The 25,747-nt window shown below is 40.8% G+C and overlaps 1 protein-coding gene and 2 pseudogenes across 1 annotated transcript in view; all 3 read left to right on the forward strand.

Moving 5' to 3' along the window:
• The first annotated feature begins 7,434 nt into the window (after nucleotides 1-7,434).
• On the forward strand, nucleotides 7,435-8,517 carry LOC113837949 (annotated as a pseudogene).
• Nucleotides 8,518-19,081: 10,564 nt separating this feature from the next.
• LOC100754587 lies at nucleotides 19,082-19,354 on the forward strand (annotated as a pseudogene).
• Nucleotides 19,355-25,377: 6,023 nt separating this feature from the next.
• The window catches only part of LOC118237683 (tudor and KH domain-containing protein-like), an 11,503-nt gene continuing 11,133 nt past the window's right edge, over nucleotides 25,378-25,747 (forward strand). Inside the window, exon 1 of the mRNA XM_035449127.1 lies at nucleotides 25,378-25,727. Within this exon, the coding sequence (XP_035305018.1) occupies nucleotides 25,378-25,727 (350 nt within the window). The remainder of the gene's footprint in view (nucleotides 25,728-25,747) is intronic.

Here is a 25,747-nt window from a genome sequence, read left to right on the forward strand (position 1 = left end):
TTTCAAGCAGGTTACATATCCTAAAAGTAGTATATATTACTATTATTACAAAACAACATCACCAGCTTGGGATTCACCAGTCAGCATATCAAATTAAAAATATAACAGTTAGTTATAGATTACTGGTTTTTAACTTTCCTACAGCTTTGGCCCTTTAATACAGTCCCTCCTCTTGTGGTGACCTCCAACCATAAAATTATTTACTTTCTACTCCACAATTTAATTTTGCTAATGTCAGGAATCCTAATGTAAATATCTGCTATACAGGATATGTGATATGCTACATCTGTGAAAGGGTCTTTTGAGCCACAGTGGGAAACTGACCTAGAGTTAGAGAGCTGATGTGATAGAGCCTAATAAGTTTACTCATGTTGTTGCAACACTGATTTGATTAGCCCAAATTCTATGTTCCCATACAGTAATCTAATAATTTTTCATCTACACTATCATAACAAACAATATTGTGATTAAACCAGGGTATTTAAAATATATTGTTGAAAGGATTATTCATGTGTGTTACATCAAAGTGAGGAAATCTCTGATACAGTCCGGATCATAAAAGAGACTGTTATGTGGCTTTCAGGAATGAATTACCCACACTGTGAGCACTGAGTTCAGCATTCTCTGTCCCATTTCTTTGGCTCACTTGTCAATAGAAAGGACTTCCTATGCAGGTTGTAAATGAAACATTTGTCATGTCTTTTATGAAATGAGTCTAGGCATATGTCTCAAAAATACTAGAAAAACTTCAGTCACCAAACTGCAGGTGGGACACCTGCCTGCAGACTTTCCCCATTTTTCATTGCTTCCTACCCTACCATCAATCACATACCCCTTCTTTTCCTTTTTCCTGGCCTCAAACTCCAGTACAGGTATCTGCTCTACCAGAGTTCCTCACAAACTCCAGGTAGGCAACCTTCCCAGGGATTCCTCTCATTTCTTGATTCTCGATACTCTATATCCAGTCTTCCAGCTTCTTTCATTGCTGTGTCCCAACTACTGCTGGACATCATGCCACAACATACAGAAGATCAGAGATTAAAGAAAAACAAAGGAACAAAACACCCATCCTACAAAGACAAATTGAGAAATTAACATATAGACCTGTCGTTACCCCAACCTGGATAAATGATCTCCAACATAAAAACAATCAACCTCAAACAAGGCAATTGTTACTAGCCAAGGTGGGGGCAAAGTACATGGTTATATTCTATTCAACTTTAGCTCGGCCCTAGAGTAAGGTGCATCGATGCCATGTAAGGCACACTTCCCTTTGGGGTCCTTACACCTCACAGATTAAATGTACATATAACTCCATTTTCCTCCTCATTATGAGTTCATTCTGTGTCTGAAGATGCCTGTGATGGTTAAATCTTTCTTTAAAGAGGCACTTCTTTTAGATATACCATATTCTCTGACTGATATATCTTCTATCAAATATTAAATGCCTGAAATTGTGTCTTCTATCTCTTGGATTCTTTTTGTGATCCTTGGGTCCGAGTTTAGTCTTTGCTTACTTAGATTTTTGATTTTCAGTTTTCCTTAAGTTTCTGTTTTCTTTATTGATTCTGTTTCCATTTTTAGGTATTTGACTGTTTTATTTTTTCCTTTTTACTGGTTTATTGTTTTGTATGACTTTCTTAGATTTCTTTAAGAAATTTATTCATTTCTTCTTTAACCCCTCTGTTGTTGGGGTGTTCTATGTATCATGGGTCGATTGAAGAATGAAGGCACTCTAGGATGAATTTATAAGTCCTTTGTTGACTGAACACCAACAGCCATACAAAGGCAAATGGAATGATAGTTACACAAAGTATTTCCTCATACCAAGGTCCCTAAACTAATTTACATGTCTTACATGCATCACATGCTCTCATGACTTTAGTCCCTTATTTTGTATCACTTGCAATACAAAATAATACAAGATGCTTCATGCACACCTGCCATAGTGTGGCTGTAATGCCTCCTCAGTAATACAAGTCTACAAATCATGGGAAACAATCACTGTTTTCCACAAGGATTCTTAAAGGTCAAAGTACTTGTAAAAAAAACTGCTGTTCATTAATATCTACTGTGGATATATTAACTCTGCTAAATTCCTACAAGACACTATCATCTTCATAAAACTATGTTTGTGATCTATTTCTTGTACTTCAGATTGGTTGAAATGTTAAGAAATTGCTGCAATAGTATAGTTTGGCTCTTTTAATGACATATTGTTCTCAGCAAAGTGATAAGGGAGCTAGGACGCAAAATTTGGTACCCAACAAGAGTAGTACTGAAAAGCCCACACTCCAGCTCCCACATATGTCATCATTTTTCAAAGATGAATATGACTCTTTACCCCTTTCTGTGGTCTATCACTTGAATGTAATGAGAGTCCCTGCTAAATTGTTGTTGAAGGGATTAATTTTAGCCTTGTGTGAATGGACTTTTCACATTTCTTCTTAATGTCATTATTAACACCATTCTTCTGATATTGAAAGGTTTTGTAAAGAGTAATTGTAACAGCCAGATTATATTAGGAAAATCTCCATAATTTGAAACATGTTTTTTGGGGGGGAGAAAAGACAGAATTACTCTGATAGACATGCCTATTGTAGAACTCAGTTTGGACCATGTTGGCCTCATGTCAGAGACATCAACATGGCTCTGTCTCCCAAGTGCCAAGATTATAGGCATGTGCCACTATGTCCAGCTGAGATGTGTTTTAAATGGCTTATCTTTGAGTAAGAGTTGAACAGCCACAATTCTCACAATTTTACAATGAAATAATATCAAATAATTTATTATGTTATCACTATTTTGGTTATTTCCTATCCTTGCGGTGTTAATTTCAACTTTTAAATGTGTTTTTACTACATGTATACATTTGTGCCATGATGTACATATGACACTCAGAAGACAACTTAAAAGTATGAACTGTTCCTTCCTGTATGTGTGTTCTAGAGACCCAACCCGGGTGGTAACATTTGACTGCATGTGACCTCATTGGACTCATTGGGAATTAAATTTATGTATGTTATCTTCATTGATTGGAGGAAGAGCCCCAGCAGTCATTCAGTGGAGGCCCCCATTGGCACTGGCAATACCGGTACCAATTGGAACAAGAGGGATGAAAGAGGTGTTCAAGTTGGAAAGCCCCTGGCTCTAGGCTCTAGATACCAGTGCACATTCTGTCCATCTCCCCCACTCATCACAAACAAGCATCTGGTATGCAGAGGATCCACCTATATCTTTTGGAGGAAGAGTAGCCAGTCAGCAGTGGTCCCATGAGGCACTGTGTCACCAGGACCAATTTGAAGAAGGATTAGCACCTGTATCTATATTCCCCTAAACCGAGATGGGTAGATATCAGTGTAAGTACACCTTAAAAAACACAAAGAGCAAATGGTTCAATAGCAGTGAAACCTGGTCACCTAATGCAGTTGAAGAAGAAGAAAACAACCATAAAAATAACTTTATGAAGAGGATAGAGGCCCTTAAAGAAGAAATGAAAACTTCCCTGAAAGAAATCATGGGAAATACAAGCAAAAATTGGAAGAAATCAGTAAGTTCCTTCAAGAAAGGCAAGGAAATCAATCAAACAGTTGAATGAAACATTTCAATTCTAGAAAATTGAAATACAGCCAATAAAGAAAACACAAACTGAGGGAAATCTGGTAATGAAAAATCTGGGTAAAAGAACAGAGACTACAGATGCAAACATACCTGAAAGAATGCAATGAGAGAAGAGAGAAGATACAATCGAGGAAATAAATTCATCAGTCAAAGGAAATGTTATGATTAGAGGAGTCTTATGAAACTTTCAGGAATTTTGGGACAACATGAAAAGACGAAACCTAAGAATAATAGGGATAGAAGGAGGAGAGGAATACCAGCTCTAAGGCACAGAAAGTATATTCCAAAAAATCCAAAAATAAGCATTTTCTGACCTGAAAAAGGACATGCCTAAAAAACTAGACAGGACCAAAGAAAATTACTCTCAAAATATAATATCCAAAACTGTCAAAACACAGAATAAAGAAAATATGTTAAGATCTGCAAATGAAAGAGGTCAATTAACTAATAATGACAGATGTATCAGTATAACACCAGAATTCTCAGTGGAGTGAAAGTAAAAGATATTCAACAGATATTTTGAAGACACTAAGAGACCATGGATAACAGCCCAGGCTGCTATGCCCACAGAATCTTTTTTTCACCATAGAGAGAGAAAACAAAATATTCCATGACAAAACCAGATTTAAACAATATCAATACATAGACACAAATGAATCCCTACAGAAAATACAAGAAGGAAAACTCCAAGTCAATGAAATTAGCTCCACTCAGGTGGGGAAAGGGAATGGATTAACACACACCAGAAAATCCCAGAGAATGGAAACACACATACAACATGACAAACAACAACAAAACCAAAAAACAACTAGAATTAATAATCACTGGATAATAGTATATCTTATTATCAATGGACTCAAATGACCTATAAAAAGACACAGGCTAAAAGAATGGAAACAAAAACCAGAGCTGACCTTCTATGCACACAAGAAACACAACTCAATGTCAAAATACTGCACAATAAAAGGTTGGGAAATGACTTTACAATCAAATGGACCTAAGAAACTAAATGTTATTGATATTCTAACATATAACGAAATGGGCTTCAGATTAACATCAAAAGAGATAGAGAAATACACTTCATATTAATCATATGAAAAATTCATGAAGATGAAATCTCAATTACCAACATCCTTCTCCCAAATACTAGGTCACAAATATCTCTGAAGGAAATATTACTGAAACTTATATCACTTGTCACAGATGTCTCACAGGTTAAATGTGCACAATTACAAACTTTCCTTTAAAAACACACTTTTTTAGGTTATTATCACTACAATATTTAGTCGAGTTAGCATGGTACTCCCTTGACTGTGACATCTTGTGTAATCTACAAGCAAACTATATCATTGCAAATTTCAATGGCATAGAATATACATTCCTTGACTACAGGAGAGGACAGGGCCACAGTGAGGAAAAATTGGACAAAAGCAAACCTGAAACCCAGAATACATCAAATCCTACAGCTTTGTTTCACAACCTTGGGTTTCAGTTTCAAAAGGATTAAATGTGATTATTCTATACTTGCCTCTTGCACAAATGTACTCCCTACATGCAGCTCTCCATAGCAAATGGCTTATAACTTGAGGATCTCAACAGCTTTTATCTAGGAATGCAACCTAGTTTTCATGCTCATTCTTAGTGCAATGAACTCTCATGGTCTCACTACTGATCTGACTGCCATGTATAGATGACTGCAGTGATACTGAACTGAAAACACAAAGGAAGAATCCCTGATCTTAGAATTGTGCATCTTTCTCATTTCAAAGAAAAGCAGCACAGAATTGGTATCTCCACATTGTTTTCTGGCTCTGAATAGAATCTTTCCCACTTGGAACAGAGCAGAAACAATAAGGTGAAAACTTAGCTCAGTGGACTCTTACCATTAGTGCACATTTCCTGTGCTTACAAAGAGGAGCTGGTACCTTCTCTTTACTGGCACTAGATTTCTTGAATTTTTCTGGCTCTGTTTCAGCATGTGACAGCCCACTAAGTTGACCTGGGTGCTGAGAGGAATGTATTAGCCACTATGACCAACTTGTCTACCCTCCTTTGCAGTTAGAAATCATTGATACAGCGTCTCTGATGTATACTCGATACTGTTGTTCACTTTGTGTATTTCTCTGTATTTGCTATTTCCTTCTACAACTACTTATTTCCCTCTCCAAAACACACTTTTCTTTCCTTTTGGTCTCAGTTGTTGTTCCTTTCCACATGGACCTTCATGATTCATCAGTAGTAAATGTATCACTCACTAAATGTTTTCTGAAATGAATGAACTCATTGCTTTCTATTTAACCTCTCTCACTTTCCTAGGATTTGGCAGAACACGCACAATTTTTCCCAAATTAGCACAGATAATATTTTACAGATTTTCTACTTTGAAGAGACACCATGATCAAGGCAAATGTTACCATGGTTGATTTTTAATGAAGGCTCACTTACATTTTTCACAGGATTCATGTCAGGAATGATGGCAATAGGCAAACATAGATCTGAGAGATATCTTCCTGCTCTTCAGGCAAGCAGAAAAGGACACTGGACCTGTCATGTGACAATGTCTCATGACAAATTCCCACTAGGAATGCCACACCCCCTATATTTCTTAACCAATTCCAGTATTTGGACACCAACCATTCAAATATGTAATCTCTTGTGGACCATGCTCATTCAACCACCAGATGACCACTGGCCAAATTTTTCAAGGAGTCTATTTCCCACTGACTGCCCATGAATTTTCCCTCCACTATCTGCATTACTGGCAACACTCTCATTTTCCATATTTTCTCTAATGGCTTGTTAATCTCAGTTCATTGCTTTGAATGGCTTTTAGCACTGACAGCCTTGATACCCTCCTGTGGGGGACCGAATATCCCTGTTATGGAATATTCTGGGTTCCAGGCCCTGGCTGACATAAACAGTGGTGATGCCAGGAAGCTCTAAGTCACCATTGTATTGTTAATTATCACTAGGCTGTAACTGTTTACTGTGTCTAAAGGTGATATGCCTCCTAATTTGCAACTCTGTAGCTTAAGCCTTGAGTAGGCCTATACTTGGGCTCAAGACTCTGCCTGCTTGACCAAGAGTTGTATAGGCAACAGAATCCCATGATGTTAGTGATATACATTGTGACAAATGCTTTCTGATGTTGCCTCTGCCCTTAGAGGACTATGTAAATGGACCTCTCAATAAACTGGGGCTGCTCAGCATCAGCTGGGAGCCCTCCTGAGATGATATGGTGTTTCCTGTCTCATCATTAGCATCATTGGGTAATTAAACTTCCCTAGTCCACACACCTCCACTCAGAAATGGACCATTGGACTGTACGACTGGCTTCATCCACAGTCCTGAAGACATCGGTCCTGATCAAGTGGGATAGGTCGTGTTCTGTAGGGAAAGGCTGTAGGTTGGGGGGTGGGTGAGGATGGCTGTACCATTTTTACTCCCAACTGCAATGAATAAGCAATCATTTTTCCCACATGGTCACCAGCATGACCTATTGTTGATTGCATGTTTTTCAGCATTTCTGAGAAAGTTAAAAGTCTCAAAGTGATTTTAATATGCATTGATCTGATGGCTACATATGTTGAAGGATTTTTTATTTATTTGTTTCTTTGTTTTCAGTGACAGGCCATCATATACTCTCCTTGCTGTCTTAGAGCTCTCTATTTAGATGAGGTCTTCATGACTTCACAGATATCTTCCTGCCTCTGCATCCTGAATGATGGGATTGAAGACCTGGAGCAACACACAGTTTAAATTTTTAATTAATTTTATTCTTTGTTTTATGATTTAGGGTTTGTCAGTTTAGGGCTGGCTGTTCTGAAACTCTCAACGATGGAGCCAGATGGAACTGGTGAAGAAGCTTTATGGACTGATCCCTCAATGCCAAATGTACACAATGAGGTTCTTCTCTGCATATGTGTTGGTGATATGGTAGATGCAGGAACAGAAGAATGTTTCTGGGTGGAGAAAACTTGGAATGACAGCCTTGAGAATTTTGGTGCCCAGAACAATCCAGAGATGTCCATGATTAATGTTCCCAGTCCTGACTTCAGTTTCCATAAGGATGAGTGTCTAGACATCTACATTTCTACTTATGAACACCCTACCCACTTCTGGGTCCAAATCATTGGCTATCACAGCCACCAGTTGATCAACTTCTCATTGAGATGAACCAGCACTATGAAAACAGTCTGCCTGAAGACTTGACTGTGCAGGTAGGAGACATTGTAGCAGCACGTTATTCTGCAGATGGTTCCAGGCATCGAGCCAAGATACTTGGTACCCTGGAAAATGGTAACTGGGAAGTCTATTTTGTGGACAGGGGAAATAATGGAGATTGCCCAATAAAGGAATTCAGGGCTCTCAGGAGTGACTTCCTGAGCCTTCCCTTTCAAGAAATAGAATGCAGTCTGGCACAAATCACCCCATCAGGTGAACAGTGGGAAGAGGAAGCTCTAGATGAATTTGTGAGACTCACTCATTGTGCTGTCCTGAAACCATTGATGGCCAAGGTCTCTAGCTGTGTCAAGACTGGAAACTCAAGGTTGCTAAAAATCCATTTATATGATACTAGTAATGGGAAGAAACTTGATATCAGGCTGGAATTAGTTCACAAAGGATATGTGGTAGAAGTTCCTGAAGATGTGTAAGAAGATGGGACTGTCCCAGATGTGTTGAAGGACATGGCCCCTGAAACAGATGCTTCTCTTGCCAGCATATTCAATGAGACCAAAGAGAGCCCTGAAGAGACAGCACATTCCCTATCCTGCCTCAGCTTATCAGAAGAAACTATATAGTGTTTTCTTATGTAGCCCAGGCTTCATCTGTGAAGTTTTCAGGACTAATTTCTCATCAGTTATTATTGTCATTAAATAAAATGATTTTGAGTAAGATTTAAAGTGTATCTTATTACTTCGCATTTCTTTTTTATGTTTGTGTTTTTTGTTTTTGATACAGGGTTTCTGTGTCTTTTGGAGGCTGTCATGGAACAAGCTCTTGTAGACCAGGCTGGTCTCAAACTCACTCACAGAGATCCAACTGACTCTGCCTCCCGAGTGCTGGGATTAAAGCACCCAGCACTACTTTGCATTTCAAGACATTACAACTTAAAAATATCAGGGAGTTGGATGGGTGGGGGTGACACACCATTAATCCCCATACTAGGAGGCAGAAAAAGGACTATTTAGTCTATAGAGTGTCTGCCAGGACAGGCTCACTAAATGGAGAAACCCTGACATAGAAACGAAACAAAACAAAAACCACAGTAGGGATCAAAGTCTGTGATTGTATTCTGTGGTGTGGAAGAGAAGTCACAGTGAGTCAGAGAAATTCTTTGTTTGCCATGAATGGGAACTTCAATTCGAAGTTCCTAGTAGATGGCTTACAACAATTCATCAGGCACCGCAATTGATGGGTATCTCAGTCCAATATCCAGTCTCCTAGTGTGTTAAGCATGCCCGTGTTGTACAGGTACATGTACTGGCAACAGACTTAGGCAAAGAACAAATAGGACTGGGCTTGTTGACCTTGAAGCTTGTAATTTCATTCCTAGTAGTTTTGTCAGGAATACCACAAATGTCCGTTTATCTGTGTCCAGGGCATCTAAAAACCTTTTATATGCTATGGGCCTCCACACACAAGAGGCAGACATACAAACACATAAACATAAAGGGAAGTGATACTCTGATTAAAAAAAAATCTTAAGCTGAGTGTGGTAGTTGGCAACTTTAATAACAGAATTTGTGCCTGAGCTAGCTACTTTTCAGGTCATCCTGATCTTTTTAATCCCCTGCCCATTAGAAAATAATTCTGCCATTCCTTTAGTCCCAGGTCTTGGGAGACAGGCCAGTGGAGCTGTGAGTTTGGGGCCAACTTGTTTTAGAAAGGGAGTTCCAGTATAGCCAGGGCTAAGTAAAGACATTCTGTCTGAAATCTTTCCCTCTTTCTCCCTCTATCTTTGTATTTTTGCATCCTGGACACAGCATGTAGGTAGCTCAATTTAACTGGTGATCACAAATCTCTCTGTCTCTGTCACCTGAGTGTTGGGGTTAAAGAAATGCTATGCTTGGAATGTTTTGGCCACTTATCCCTGGTTGACCTCAATGTCACTTTGTAGACAGCCTGCCCTCAAACTTACAATTCTCCTGCCTCTGCTTCCCAAGAAGCAGGGTTACAGGTCCTTGCTCCTTAGACTGTATGTTATACAACCTCTGATAACAGTAAGTGTGTATTATTATTTCTGTTTCTTGAAAACCAGAAATTTATGGGGCATTTTACGTCTTTTTTTCTTTTTCTTTTTCTTTTTCATTTTTTCTTTTTCTTTTTCTTTTTTTTTTTGTTTTTTGTTTTTTGAGACAGGTTTTTCTCTTTGTAGCTTTAGAGCCTATCTTGGCACTTGCTCTGGAGACCAGGCTGGCCTCCAGCTCACAGAGATCTGCCTGCCTCTGCCTCTGTCTCTGCCTCTGTAGTGCTGGGATTAAAGGCAGGCTCCACCAATGCCCAGCCAAGAGCATTTTATCTGTTTGATTTTCCTCTTCTTTGTGAGGCATGGTCTTCTTTCTGTAGCCTAAGTAGGTTTTATAGCTGCCTTGTAGGCAACCCTGAAACCTGGCCTGTGAATCCTCATCTGCTTTCTGCCAAATGCCAGGTGAAAAAATCCTGTTGTACCCAGAGGGTGTGTAGAAGCATTACATGTCCCTCTCTTTCCTTTTGGTTTCTTGACACAGGTTTTTCCCTGTGTATCAGCCCTGAGTCTTCTGGAACTCATTTTGTACGTCAGGCTTGCATCAAACTCACAGAGATTCATCCTGCTTTACCTACAAAGTGCTGGGATTAAAGGTGGGGCTAACAAGCCATGTTTAAATAATTTGTATAATTTGTGTCAAAACTATGTTAATTCACATGCAAAGCCCTACAATGGGGCAACCTGTGAACACACAGTTCTTAGTGGTTAGAGGTGACATTTGTTTTATGTTTGCAAGCAATGAGACTCCATATGAAGAATAAAATCAGGGGAAAATTGAAAAATAGCAAAAACCTAGACTCACAGTTTTAATGTTAGTTAGTCAGAGGTCATCATAACAACTACAGATCACAGAACTCTGAGCTATGAACTGATAATTTGTTTCTGAAATGACAAAATTCAAATGGATGAGATTTGTTCAGTGAGCACACTGGGCCATCTTCAGCATCAAATCCCTCTTGGGGAAAGTCCTTCCATTCGTATATAAAGAGGGGCTGGCTCTTTGGGCTAAGCCTCAAGAAAAAAAAAGCATCTTTTAAATCGAACACAGTGTATCAAGTATGGGAAGAAGGTACTGTATTCAAGAGGTTAAGAGGCTGGGGTGCAGCGGGGACCTGGGTTGGAGGAAGGGGAGGATAAGGAGGAGGAGGATAAAGGAAAGAAGTTCAGGGTGTGGGTCCAGAGGTAGAACAGGAGGCTTCCGCTTAGCCTCTTTAAGTTACAATGAAAGGGCACACCCAAGGTGGAGGGTTGTAGGCCAGGTCTTCCCAGGTTATGTTGTAGGTAACCTGGTAGGGGTGTCCGTGAGTTCCAGAATTGAACATCTCTTCTTTTATCTGTAAAATAAATGAAGATTAAAAGAACCATCCCGAGGCCAGCCAACATTAAATGTTGCCCATTCAGAATTGTATAAAGTTTGTCATTTTTTCTTCTTGACGTCCAGGGACTGATTGTTGGCTCTGTCCCGAACATCTCCCTAATCATCTAGAGTCAAACTTAAGGCGGTTGTTAGTTGTTGTCCCATGGTGGTAAGATGGTAAAAAACAAAAAAGGCAAAAAGACAAGTAGTCAGGGCTGGCCTTCCATTCCTGCACCTCCAGTCTCTAATCACAATGCAATACAGACATTGTAGTAGCAACCGGGTGTTCAGTGACATTAAATGGGCTTAAGAAATGAAAAGTTGCAAAGATCAGGCTGTTAATTCTAAAACAAAAGAAACAAATAAAAATTATTTGGTGATGCCAATAGGCCGTACATCTGTTAAGAATATATTTCAAATGAGAATCCATTGTCAGCCTCTATTCTCCCTGGAGATATAGCCATTCAAGGTCTCTGAGCTTGTGAGATGCTACATCCAAACTCCTTGTCACCAAGTCTCAGGACCTGAGACAATTTCCATCATTTAAATCGTATAAGGGTAACCTGGTGTACAGAACAAGTGCCAGGACAGACTCTAAAGCTACACAGAGAAACCCTGTCTGGGGAAAACAAACAACAACGATAATAATAAAATAAATTGTATAAGGGGAAAATCAGTTCCCACATGTAGTCTTTTTATTTCCAGTGTTGACAATGGCAGGCTGGTAATCAAATACACAGAAAATAAATGACATGTAATAACATTTTTTCAATCTATTTCTTATTTTTCCTTCTTTATCACCCAATGTTGTGGGTTGATGTCAGGATCTTACAAAAACCTAGAAAATGCTCAGTCAATTAGCTGCAACATGCCCTACTTAGTTAAATTTGCATTTGATTCGGTGTTTGTTAAACCAACTGTAGATGTCAAAAAGGTTCCTATGATTTACAACAGTAAACAGAGGTATTCCCTGACATAGACTTCCTGATTTAGACCTGTTGCTGAATCTGTTTTTCTATAACTGGGAGTGGGTAAATCCAGGGAAGAAATCTGAGGTTTCCATGGTAGTGATTAATGCAGGTCAGTTACTCGCAAAAATAGGCCAGCCATGTCTACTGAACACCCATTTACCTTGGGCCTATCTGTGAACAGAAACTAAGGCACCATCAGCAGGAAATTGGGGGAAAGTATGGGAAGTGGAAAATCCATTTACCTTCAGGATGAAACAGAGGCTCTAGATAACCCAGGTAGATGGACTGGGTGGTGTCCCCATTGCTGATATATTGACAGATGGAAGGTCTAAGGCTGAACAGTCTCTTCCCTGTAAAGACAGAGTGAGCAATCTCAGCACAAAGGAGCCAGGGGCTGTGGGATCTCTATGAGATTCAGTCTAGCCTAGTCTACGGATTGACACATAAGACATCATCGGCTATATAGGAAAACAATACCAATAAAACAAGGAAAAGAAAGGAAGATTTAAGGAAAGACAGGAAGTATTCAAGACATAAAGAAAAAAGGGGTGGCAAAGGAGGAAAAGTTGAGGACCACTGGACAACAAGCTGAGATGATTCCCATTTCCAGTAGAGGACAGTCAGAGTACACCTTAGGCCCCTTATTCAGGTACAAAACGTTGTATTAGATGGAATCCATATTAGTTTGTGTATGCTTGAGGCCTTTTTCATGTACTCATCTATTTATTTTTTTGAAAGAGAAAAGAAACAGAAGTTGAGTGGCCACAACTTTGAAAGTGGAAGGAAAATGAAAAAAATACTCATATGCATAGTACATGACCCATTAATGCACATTTGAGCATTTAGGTACTTTTTTTTCCTAGGTAGCACAAGTTGGCTTGGAATGTGTTATATAGGCAAAGGTTACATGGAATTCAAAGACATTTTACTGCTCCTGCTTTCTGAGTCTTCACATTAAAATTTCCCCAATGTAAAGATTTTAATATATAGAGAATACAGTATTAAATATTATTTCTCAAAAGACAGTAATTATTTGGCATTGTATACCAAAAAGGGATTCATAAAAACATTGGGCAACTTGTCCACTTTCATCCACTTATGATGCCACAATCTCACATAAGATAAAATGTAATTTTAATAGTTGACATAATCTTCTTGGACTAGTTGTGTCTGTGAGGCTGATGGTGCACTCATGAGAGCAAGGTTGGGGCCTGAAGTTCTGTCTCCAAACATACAAGACATTTCTGCTCAATTGCTTCTAGCCATAAATTCCTTTGATAATGGAACAATTTGCTGTTTTCTCTCCTCTTTTCCTTTTTCTCCTCAAAAGTAGAGAGTGAAACAGACACATGTTCATAGTAAACATCTAAAGTGGTGACTTCTTAATGTAAATTTCTTGATTCCATCCCCTCCTTTTTCAAATGTAAATGGGGTCACATGTCCTTATTGACCTCAAAGACACTCTGTAGCACAGGGTGTCCTGGACCTTGCAGTTCTCTTGATGCAGCTTCCCAAGTAACTGGGATTAGATGTCTATATATGGAGATATAGGACAACATTGTCTATACACAGAAACTCTGTCTTAATGAAACAAGATGATAAGACAGCCAGCAGGCAAGCAAGCAAAAATGTAAGAAGTAAAGAATAAAGGAAGGCACTTGGTGGTTGCAGTACACAACTTCAATCCCAGTACTCAAGAGGCAGAGGCAGGTGGATGTCTGTGAGTTCGACTCCAGACAGATCTACAAGAGCTAGTTCCAGGACAGCCTCCAAACCCACCTGTCTTAAAAACAATACCATATAAGGCAAGGAAGCAACATATATACAAAGAAAGACAGGGTGACAGCAATAGGAGAAGTGTGAAAGACCCCAGAGCAAAGAGCAGAGTTGTGTCCCATTTTCTGAAAAGGACAGCAACTACTGGAGGCCAATTTATTTCTGGACAGAAGCCCCAACAGTACAGGAGTCTCAAGCTATGGCTAAGGCCCTCTAAGTTTATATGCTCACCTTCATAGATCTGTCCAATAAAAAAGTTGTCCCTAAATGGATCCAAAAGTGTTAGGGGTTCATTGTGGCATGGTCTGCAAGACCCAAGGGTATAGAAGTTGGAGAGGCTGAGAGAGTGACAGAAGGAAAAGACATTTAATGTCAGGTAATTGGAGAGTTTCAAAAAAGCATTGATTTGGTCAAGATGAGACAGTTGCTCTGTTAATGGTGAGACATAGGTAGGGACACCTCATATGGCTACCTCAGGTTCCCTTCACTCCTTAATTGGAGACAGAAACACCAGGAAATGGAAAGACAACTTGGATTTTTGTACTATGTGTCACCTTCCTTTCTATTGCCAGTCTTCTGGAGCTGACAAACTTTTATTATCATAGTAGCTATGTATATATTTATTCTACTGATTAGAAACATAGAGTTTCAGGAAACAAAATGGCAGGTAGAGAGAAAGACTAGGCACTTGTGTTGTCTCTGCTGCCTAGGAATTATGAAACAACTTTGTTAATGCTGATTATCTTGGTGAGTGTAACCTGGGGATTGTGGAGTTCTTCTATCCAATTACTACCAGCTAGGTTCCCAAGTGTGCTTCCATGTGCACCAGTGCACACGAGTCTCCTAATGGAGCTTGATAACCTGAGACTGGAGAGATTGCTCAGTAGTTAAGAACACTAACCTTTCTTCCAGATGTCCAGAATTCATTTCCCAACAAGTTCCTGATTGCTTACAACCATGCATAATGAGATCTGGTGTCCTCTTCTGCCCTGATGGATACATGCAGACAGAACACTGTACAAATACATGAATAAATAAATCTGGTTTTGTTATTGTTTTTTGAAACATGGTTTCTATGTTACTTTGCAGGTTGTCTTGTAACTTTCTCTTGTAGACCAGGCTGATCTCAAACTCATAGAGTTCCACCTGCCTCTGCCTCCACAGTGCTGGGATTAAAGGCAAGAGCCACCACTGCCCAACTAAATAAATAAATCTTTTTTTGGTTCTTTTTTGTTTTTATTTTTGTTCTTTTTTTGGTTTTTTGAGACAGGGTTTCTCTGTGTAGCTTGGAGACTATCCTGGCATTCTCTCTGTTGACCAGGCTGGATTTGAATTTACTGAGATCTGCCTGCCTCTGCCTCCTAAGTGCTGGGATTAAAGGCATGCACAAAAAACACCCAGACTGAATAAATAAATTTAAAAGAGAAAGATCCAGCAAATTCACATAAAGTAAGCCCCATATTCTGCCAGTTTTCCATACTGCAATCAGATTCCAACTGCATTCATATGCATGTTTGGAAATAGGTTTCCAGATGACTCAAGACCATGCCAGGAAGTTAAGTCTACAACTATGTCCTCATATTACTAAGTGCACAAAGGAATTCCAGTGCAATCATGGGCCCAGAATCAACCCTCCTATGTAACCACGTTAGACTCCAAATGTCTCAATGTCCCCTACTTCCTCCAGATTCCCAAGACATCCAGTTCCCCTAAAATTGGGAACCTGATATTGAATCCTAGACACTCTTAATGTCCTCAGTGACTTCTCTTTGTGATGGTTCCCTAGTACCTCTGGGGTTTTCAGATGAATATAGTGACCAGCATGTTCACTCTGAAGCTCCAAAATACTAATGGAAGGAACAGAGTCTGTACTCAAGCAACAAAAGCCTCTCCTCATAAAACATTTTGTCTGGGCTTATCCCCAGGTATGACTCAAAATTGGGAACTGGTCTTGATTACTGACTATGTGATCCAGATTTGTCTCTGTCTTGTCCCTCTCTGCAGCAGCCAGAACAGCCATGGTACCAGTATATTAATGAGAATCCCAAGGTATTGTGGATTCCTCAATGTTTGATGCATCTTGGGACATTTTGGAAGATGAACCTTTGTTTATGCATGACTGCACCCAATTATTCTGTGTCAAACCTGGGTACCATGATTAAGCCAAATTGTCACATGCTCGGTGAAGACTCTCTCTAGCCTTCTTGTGTTGAAAGACCTCCCAGACTCCTAAGTGCCTCAGGGTCCTGAGGAGCCCCCGAGACTCAGAAACCAGATCAAGAGCTGCAAAAGCAAGAGGGTTGATTGAACAAATGTGCTTTTGGGTGTCAGCAATAGCGGGAAAGCTGCACACCCAAGCATGGTGTGCAAGCTCCTTATATAGGAAAAAACTGCAGAACAGCATACAGGCAAGGGTCACAAAGTGATTGATTACAAGGTACGATCTCATGTTAGAGGAGTCACTCAGATGTGACCTGCTTTTCTAAAAAGGAAACATCACAGAACATACCCTGAAAAGTCCTTGATTGTCTTTTGGCCAGCCAGGTGTGACTCAAAGAGGATTGCCTTGAAGATTGCCCCCCCCACCCCAGAGGCCAACTTTCTTGTCCTGGGCCAAGGCCTGTGGGAATCTTTTTCTCTCTGTGAACTAAAATATTTCAAAACTTTTTCTCTCAGCAAACTAAAATCTTTCAGTGTCACATCATACCTATCCTACTGTCCTACACTGTTTTAGGTATCTAGACACCCACAAAACTGTGTGTGATTGAGGTTAGTTGCCAGAACGAAGATATCCAGGCAGCATGCTCACCTAGGGCACACAGGTCTTTCTATGACATCTTTTTTCTTCCTCTTTCTAGATCTGTTTGAACAACCCATGGTCTAAGTACAAATGGACCAATCTCTGGTGTGACAGCCATAGATAAATGAAAATTCTAAAGAAGTTGTGAGCTGGGCGTTGGTCATGCACGCCTTTAATCCCAGCACTCGACAGGCAGAGGGAGGAGGATCTCTGTGAGTTCAAGGCCAGCCTCGTCTCCAGAGTGAGTGCCAGGATAACCTCCAAGCTACACAGAGAAACCCTGTCTTGAAAAACCAAAAAAAAAAAAAAGAAGTTGTGGAGTCAACCCATTCCCTTGTACACCTATTTTTTCTTATGTCTGACAATTTAGAGTTTACTTCTCCAGCGAGATGCTCTTTGGGCAAAGTTCAGGTCCATCTACAGAGGAGCTCTTACTAAAATTCCTTTGAGAGCTTGTCAATTTACAGACTTGATGATACATTGTTACCGTACCAAGCATCACTTCACAATGTAATCAGAATCCTTGGTTCAGACCAAGTATTGCTATATCATGGAAGAGCTGGGCTTGAAGAAAAGGGCTAGGATATTTCAGAAACTGAGGCTTTGTGGGAATCGGTGCTCCTGTGTCCTAAGCACCTTATGTCACACCCTAGTGTTGGTGCAAAAATTTCAGTGGCTAAGTCAAGCATTAGAGTATCAAGCAGCTGAAGAGCTTAGTAAAAGCATAATCACAGTTTGTGGGTCTCAAATCTCAGTGTGGATGAGACAGGGGGATCAGAAGTTTTTAGTAATCAGAAGTCCTACCAGAGTGTGAGTCCTGCCTGAGCTACAGATACCACATGTCTAGTTCTACCCTATGAGAGATTTCAAATTGATGGGGCAAAATTTTGTGGGAAAACAAAAGCAATGGATGATCTGGATTCTGGGACATGACTTAGTGAAGGATTTGCCACCAAATATGTGAACCTAGCCTGTGTTTTCAGGACTTCATGGCTGAAGTGTAATGGCAACTTGCACATGTTGTCTTATTACCTCCCCATATGGGGCCTAGAATGAGTGTGTCCAGAACACATACACAAACAAAAATGTGTAAAAACACACACTCAGAGAGAAATTGTCTGTGTAGTCATGCCATCCTGGAATTGCTCTGTAGTCCATGCTCTCTTCGCACTCACAGAGATGCACCTGCCTCCTCCTTCGCCTCCCACATAATGGAAGGGAAGGTATGTGCCACCTCAGCCTCTGATACTTGTTTTTTTTGATATATTGATTGTAATAAAATATTTTGAAACAACATATTTTACCCTGTGTTTATATTTCTCCTAGTTTCTGGGATTTATGCCAGGATTTCCCACAGAGATGGAAAAGAGGTCTGTCACTGCCTCTCCAAGCACTGTGTTGTTAATTTTGCAATAATTCATTACTGTAGTTCATTTTAATCCTCTGTGAATGTCCAGAAAATTTCCTGGGAGTTGACCCTTTAAACTGAGTTCTTCCCTCAGAGAGGATTCCAGAACAAGTCAAAGGTCACATGGGTCTTCCATGTTATGGCGGGGAAAGTGGTAAAACACCTGGGACATGAGCTGAGGCATCAGAGGGGTGGACTGAACTCAGTGCATTCTCTGACCAAACTGAAAGCAATTCCTTCTGTCAAAAACTCCATCACTTGCTGTACACTGACATCGTTCATTGAACAATCAATCTACAAGCAGAGAAGCCAGCATCAGGCTTGTGCCTTCATGACTGTGTATAGGGAATTTGGGGGAAATGAGTACTTTGAACATCTATTGACCTGGGGAGCAGAGAGAGGATCTAGATGCCCATGAAGTGGAGCTAGGTGGTCGTAGCATCATGAATGTAAAGAGTCACAGGCAGACAGCTGTAAGACTAACCAGCCCTACTGCATCAACAAGGGGTGACTATGCTGGGTTTGGTGGGAAATCCTTTCATGTCAACACAAAGGAGGCAGAGGCCAGAAGATCTCTGTGAGGTTGAGGCTAACCTGGTCTATACAGTGAGATACAGGATAGCCAGGGTTTTAACGAGAAACCCTGTGTGAAAAAAGAGTGGATCATTGTGGCACACACCTTTAATCCCCACATTCCAGAGTCAGAGGAAAGCACATGCAATTCTTTGATTTTGAGTACAGTCTGGTACAAACAGTGAGTTCTAGAGCAGTCAGGACTACACAGAGAAACCCTGTCTCAAAAAAGTTAAAAGGGAATAACCAGCCAGAACCACCCCCAGAGGCTCCAAAACTGAGCACCTCTGCAATCCTGAGTTCAGTGCCAATGTCCAGGGGAACCATGCCCAAAAGAAAGGCTGAAGCAGATACTAAAGGATATAAAGCCAAGGTGAAGGAAGAGATACAGAGAAGACCTTCGAAGGTTCCCTGCTAAAAGTGGTCCTCCAAAGCAAGAGCCCAAGCCTAAAAAGGCTCCTGCAAAGAAGGGAGAAAAGGTACCTGAGGGAAGACGGGGAAATCAGATGCTGGCAAGGAAGCAAATAACCCTGCAGAAAATGGAGACACCAAAACAGACCAGGCACAAAAAGCTGAAGAAGCAGGAGATGACAAGTGAAATGTGTGCATTTTTGATAACTGTGTACTTCTGCTGATTGTACAGTTTAAATAATATTTTTATCAAGTTTGATAAAAATGCAGAATTATGTTTTACATTTTTTTCTTTTTTTTTGGTTTTTCGAGACAGTGTTTCTCTGTGTAGCTTTGGAGCCTATCCTGGCACTCGCTCTGGAGACCAGGCTGTCCTCAAACTCACAGAGATCTGCCTGCCTCTACCTCCCCAGTGCTGGGATTAAAGGTGTGTGCCACCAAACCCTGGCATTGATTTAGTTCTTTTTAAAGCTATGTTGTTAGCCCACAGAACACTTCATTGTTTTGGGGTAGGGAAGGAACATGTGTCACTAAGAAAATGTCTCCTAAGCTAGGTTAATTGATGATGATTGATGGAAAATATCTTTCCGTGACAATTTAGAACGTACCTCTTGGCTCAGTAGAGATGTCCTGGTGTTGACATATGTAGCTACCACAACACAGAATGCCTTGTGTGGGAAAACTCCAAATTCATTTTTATATCACCTTCCCCTTGTACCATCAACATAGACTTAACTCCCTTAAAATCAGACCTATTGGAACCTGACCCCTAAAATAGGTTTTGATGGTCTGTTGGGCATTCTTTACGTTGCAGTGAAAATAATATCCTCAAAAGAGCAATGCTTCCTTTTATATAGGACTGTGGATCTTCAGAATGATAATTCTGCTGTTTTCATTTTGTTTCCTGAAAGTCAGTTTTCTGCTTGTGAAAAGCTGTTAAACAACAGCCTTAATGTGAAATGTCAACCCTCACTCTAAGCTCTTCCCTTTTTCAAAGCATTGAATGAAGACTTCACTGGGTTTTATAGTTTCATTCTGATTTTGATAGTCCATACAAGAAGGGAGTTTGGAAGTTCATGTAAACTGTTACTGATTGGGTGCCCACATCCTGCCTGAAATACCATGATTGTTTATGGAAAGCATCTTTAATAAAGGTGAATACGGTTTGGATTGGGGGGAAAAAGGAACATAGGAGGGGTGGCAGCAATCAGAAGGAATAGGATGACCTTTGGCAGCCTGAGCAGAGGCTCATGTCACCAAGTAGTGAAGACCACATTTTAACTGGATTCAACAGCAAGATTGGAGAACTGAGAGGGTGGGGCAAAAGATGTTTTTGTGTTTTAGGTCTCCACAAAAGAAGCAGTGATTATATCTGATCAATATTGAAAGCCAAACTAAAATATACAAAGTCACTATAGTGTGTAGTTATAGACTGGGCGGGGCCATTGAGTGGGAGGGTCTCCTGGAACAATGGGAAAAAGATAGAAGACCTGGGATGGACCTGGATGGAAAATATATTTAAGTCAGGTCCTTAGACTGGAATTTCACAGAGCAGCACCAATCTGTTGAAGACAGGAGTTTCTGCTGATCGCCAGGGTAAGTTAGCCACTAAGGTTTCTGGGTTGATGGTGGGGTGGGGGGGATGGCTATACCATTCTGTACTACCAACAGCAATGAATGAGGATCCTTTCCCCCACAACTTTACCAGCCTGATCTTCTGTTGTTTTTCATGTTTTTGGCATTTCTGAGAAAGATAAAAATCTCAAAGCAATTGTAATTTGCATTGATGAGATGTCTTTAGATATAGAAGGTCTTTTTGTTGGTTTGCTTTTGTGAGGTCAGGTCACTCTAAATAGTCTTGGGTGTCCTGAATTTCCCTGTGTAGACCAAGTAGTGCAAGACCTCTCAGATATCCTCCTGCTTTTGCCTGCTGAATGCTGGGATTGAAGACATGAACCACCACACCCAGCTAGTTTCAATTTTATTTTATGGTTTGTTCATGAGATTGGGATTTTTGGTAGTCCTGGATGTTCTGTAACTCATATTTTTTAAATATGCAGCCCTCCAACTCAGAGATCCTCCTGCCTCTGCATCTCCATTAATGGGATTAAAGGTGTGTGTCACCACACCCTGTTTGGATGTTTGTGCTTACATTTTTTTTTTTTTTGGTTTTTTGAGACAGGGTTTCTCCGTTTAGCTTTGGAGCCTATCCTGGCACTCGCTCTGGAGACCAGGCTGGCCTGGAACTGACAGAGATCCGCCTGCCTCTGCCAGGAGTGCTGGGATTAAAGGCGTGCACCATCAAGGCCACACCCATGCCCTGTTCTTACATTTCATTTGAGAAAACAATCAGAGATGGTCCTGTCTATGCTTCTCCAGTAATGGGATTAAAGGTGTGTGACACGAACCCCTGTTACTATAGTTGTTCTAACATTACTTTTGAAGAAAATTCAGAGTCATTAGGGGCTATAGAGCAAATTCAAGTTCAGTTTGGGATGCGAAAGATTTTATAAAGGGGAGAATTCCAAAAAGTTATTTATCAATAGAGACCATTGGTCACATCTTCTAGAACAGAATTGCTCTCCCATCTCATGGTTATAGCAAGAGCCAATGTAGGACTAGTGTTCCTAAAGTTGTTAAAGAAATAGGAGAAAATGCCCAGAAAGGACTCAGAATAAATATCCAGTAAGGACAGAATGTCTTCATGTGGTTCTCCGTAGCATCTAAAGGGAGTGGAAATGGATCCCTCAAGAGATCTCTGTCCATAATCTTAGAGTGAATGAGGTTTGGGACCAGAAGTTCATGGTCATTCTTAGTCATTCAATGAGTTTGAAACCAGCCAGTGCTATGGAAACCTGGTGACAGTCTTTGATTTGCCTGGAAACATAACCCTTTCAATCAAGAGCTATGAAATTGTACAGCCAAAGTCCATGTCACCTAGCTTGAGTACCTGAGGTTGAATTCCATGGTGCACATGATGGAAGGGGAAAACATACTTTTTGTTTTCCTACATCCACACATGTTCTATGGCAGGATATGGACCCAATGCATACACAAAAACACATGAAATAACATATTTTAAATACATTTTCATTTTTCCCTTTATCTACCTGTGTTTGGACATAAAGATGGACAAGTCCTCTGTCAATGAGGCTGAAGTCACCCAGCTTTTTAAAATTTGAACATGTTCAGCCTTTGTAGATGGCGAGGAAGATTTCCAGGATATCACTATACTGAGGTAGTCCTTGACATGGTTTCCCGAACAAGTAAGATGTCACTTTTAGCCACTGTATTCCAGCACCGGGAGTAGCTGGAACCCTTGGAAACAAACTGAAGGTTTCTTAGCACAGATTAAGTACACTTCAGTCCCTCAAAATGGGATGCCAGTATTCTCTTTAGAATACCCAAATACCTAGGGAAAATCTATGAACAGAACCCCAGACACCATCAGGGAAATCTATGTTGAGAAGACAGGGTCTACAGAAACCAAGGGAGCTGGTAGAGTTTCTGGGCAGCACAAGTACGAAGAGGGAAGTTGGAAATTGTTGCAAACAATAAGGGAAGAATCTCAGCAGCCCTTGAACAACAAGAAGGGTATCCAAAGCAAGAGCTAAATAATATCCCTAGAAGGAGGTTAAGTAGAAGTCCATTTTTTGATATGGGCATTGACAGGTAGAGCCCCAATGTACTCCGGGAGGGATACTGAAGAGGGTAAGGCCAATTTTCTCTTAGTATTCATTATCACATAAACGTGTCAATCAGAAAATGTTATGTGAATCATGATTATATCTTGAAGGAACTGGTAAGCCACTCTTAATGCCAGCTGTCAAGAAATTGAGGCAAATAATGTCTGTGATTTGTAGGACCGGCGTGGTCAACATACACAAGAATAATTGAAGCAGCTGGGCAGTGGTGCTGCCTGCCTTTAATCACAGCATTTGAACATCTCTGAGATGGATGTCTGCCTGATCTGCAGAATGTGTGCCATGACAATCATCAAAGCTATACAGAAAAACCTTATGTTGAAACCCCTCAAAAAGGAAAATTACTTCAATGAGATTAGGTCTCTATAGTGTACAGCAGAGATTGAGTGGCTCCAAAGGTGTGTCAAGATAAAGGATTTGAGCATCTTTGGATGGAAGCAGACAGAGAATGGGAGGAGCTTTAAGTCTCCTGTTTGGTGGAGCCATTTCAGCCCATGACCTTAGAGTAGAATCCAATAAACAATGTGTCCAGGAAAAGTGCAACAACCTAGTGATTTTCATATGAGTTGGTGCCATGAGGGAAGTGTGTATGTCGTGGGTGTGAGAGCAGGGGACGTTGGTGGAAGAGAGGGCCACTGAGAGGAAGAGCCTTGGCCAGCATTCTGGAATTGGTGTGTGTTTGTGTTTGTGTTTGTGTGTGTGTGTGTGTGTGTGTGTGTGTGTGTGTGTGTGTGTGTGTTTGGAGGAGGAGGTCTACTATATGCCTTCCAGATAGGAATTGTGTCAGGTCTAACATCAGGAGCTGTTTGCAAGTTTGTCACTTGCAGAGAAGTGCAGGGATTGTGGAAGAGCAGAGAAGAGTGCTATTGAGTCCCCAAGGTATGTGCACAGCTAATATGTGATTGTGCACTCTTGTCTACAAATTGAGAGCTCTGAGCCCACCATTGTATATGAATCCTGGAGAAATTGATGGCAGTCTTGACTTTTAAATCTAGGGACTGTTGATCCTCTTTTATCTATTGCCCTTTACTACTGAGCACTTTATTGTTGGAGGAATTCCCAGTGGTATTTCCCATAAACTTGGGGACCTGAGTGATGCTCCAAATGTCCCAGATAGAGAGGACAGAATTTTGGTAACATGTAAGAAAAGAATGTCTCCCAGGATTGTCTAAGACAGAGAAGGCTCATCCCCATTAAAAAGGGATAATCTTGGTGCCTATGTGTACCACATTTCCCCCCCAAAACACAGGAGACAGATGATATGGGAAACTCAGTGAGTTGTAAGTGTGCCTCATTTCTCTTATTAGATCCACACAGGGCCATATTGAGAGACTCTGTCTCTATTTAAAATAAGAAAATTAATTATGGCTTTAAGTAACAGGGAGGAAAAGAGGAAGCTTACTGGTCAACTAGCTGAGTAGACACGATTTTTGAGATGGTCAATGACTAGTGAAAGACAAATATGTTTTGTCCAGAAGTTCCATGTGGTAAGGGGACCAAAGAGGATACCTTCAAGCCTCTGTTAGTTTTCTATTCTCAAACCAAATTATCACTGAATTTATATTTGCAATAGAGAAAGACATCCTGTCTGGGCCAGGGTTCCTAAGGGTGGGCCTGCTGACTGAGGGAGGCTACACGGTGGGGGTCTGCTTAATGTTGGGGATAATAGGTGTGGGTCCTTGATAGATATAAATATAAGGTCATGTCCTTGGAGTAGAACTTCAATACCAGTTGGGCTCAGGGTTAGTGATAAGGTGGGTGGAGACAGGATTCTGTCCATACTGAACTGAGGAAGGAAAGAGAAGTATGCAAGTGGTTGTTCATATTGATTAAGACTATTTAGTCTGATTCAGTAGGAGGCATTCTTTCTCCAGCCAAGCTGAGGAGAGGGAGGATTTTGAGGCTTGGTGAAGAGCTCAAGAGTGGATCAGCCCTTTCAGCCTGAACTTTATGTATATGCTTGGGTACTAAAAACACCAATATCTACACAGGAATTTGAAAATGGCAGAGGAAAACAACAAGGAGGAAGACATTCGGTTGATCAAATTTCAGTGCCACCAGGGAGAGGAAAGAATGCCTGTCACCATATCTGAGTCCATTGAGGAAGAAGGGATTCCAGTGGTTGCCACAGATACTGAGCATCATGCAGATGACAACTTGGATGATGTCATGAAAACCATGAACCTCAGACATCCGGGCCCACTATCTTCAAACCAGCTGCCCAGTGGCATGGTCTGAACAGACTAGGAGAAGAAAGTCCTAGAAATTCAAGTGTTGAACTGCCAGCATCTCAGGAGGCCAAATTGGAAAACAGGTGAGGACAAGAAGGAATGCAGATGAAAGCAGAAAAGTGTCAAAAGGATGGAGAGCTGATGGAATGTGGATGTTGCTTTGGGGAGTTTGCATTTGAGGAGATGTCACAGTGTTCTGATGCTCACTTGTTCTCCAAAGAATCAGATATGCCCAAGAGGCAGTGTTTGGGTCAGGAAAGGCAGAACACACCTGCATGGAGGGAAGCTGCACATATCCCTTCCCAACCAGTGAACTGGAGAAGGTGCTCCCCCAGACCATTCTGTGCAAATACGATGAACGGAAAGCTGAAGAATTCACTGCAGCCAGTGGTGATGAGCTCGTCAGGTGCCCCTGCTGTAGCTTCCCTGCTCTGTTGCACAGGGATGTGAAGACATTCAGCTGCCCTAATCCTGGCTGCCAGAAGGAGACCTATAGGAAGTGTCAGGGTCTCTGGAAAGAGCATACTGGCCTCACTTGTGAAGAGCTGGCCAAAAAGGATGACGTCAAGTACCAGACATTTATTGAAGAAAAAATGACTGCTGCTCGCATTAGAAAATGCCACCAGTGTGGGACCGGCCTCATCA

The sequence above is a fragment of the Cricetulus griseus genome, chromosome 9, assembly GCF_003668045.3.
Source record: "Cricetulus griseus strain 17A/GY chromosome 9, alternate assembly CriGri-PICRH-1.0, whole genome shotgun sequence".
Classification (NCBI taxonomy): domain Eukaryota; kingdom Metazoa; phylum Chordata; class Mammalia; order Rodentia; family Cricetidae; genus Cricetulus; species Cricetulus griseus.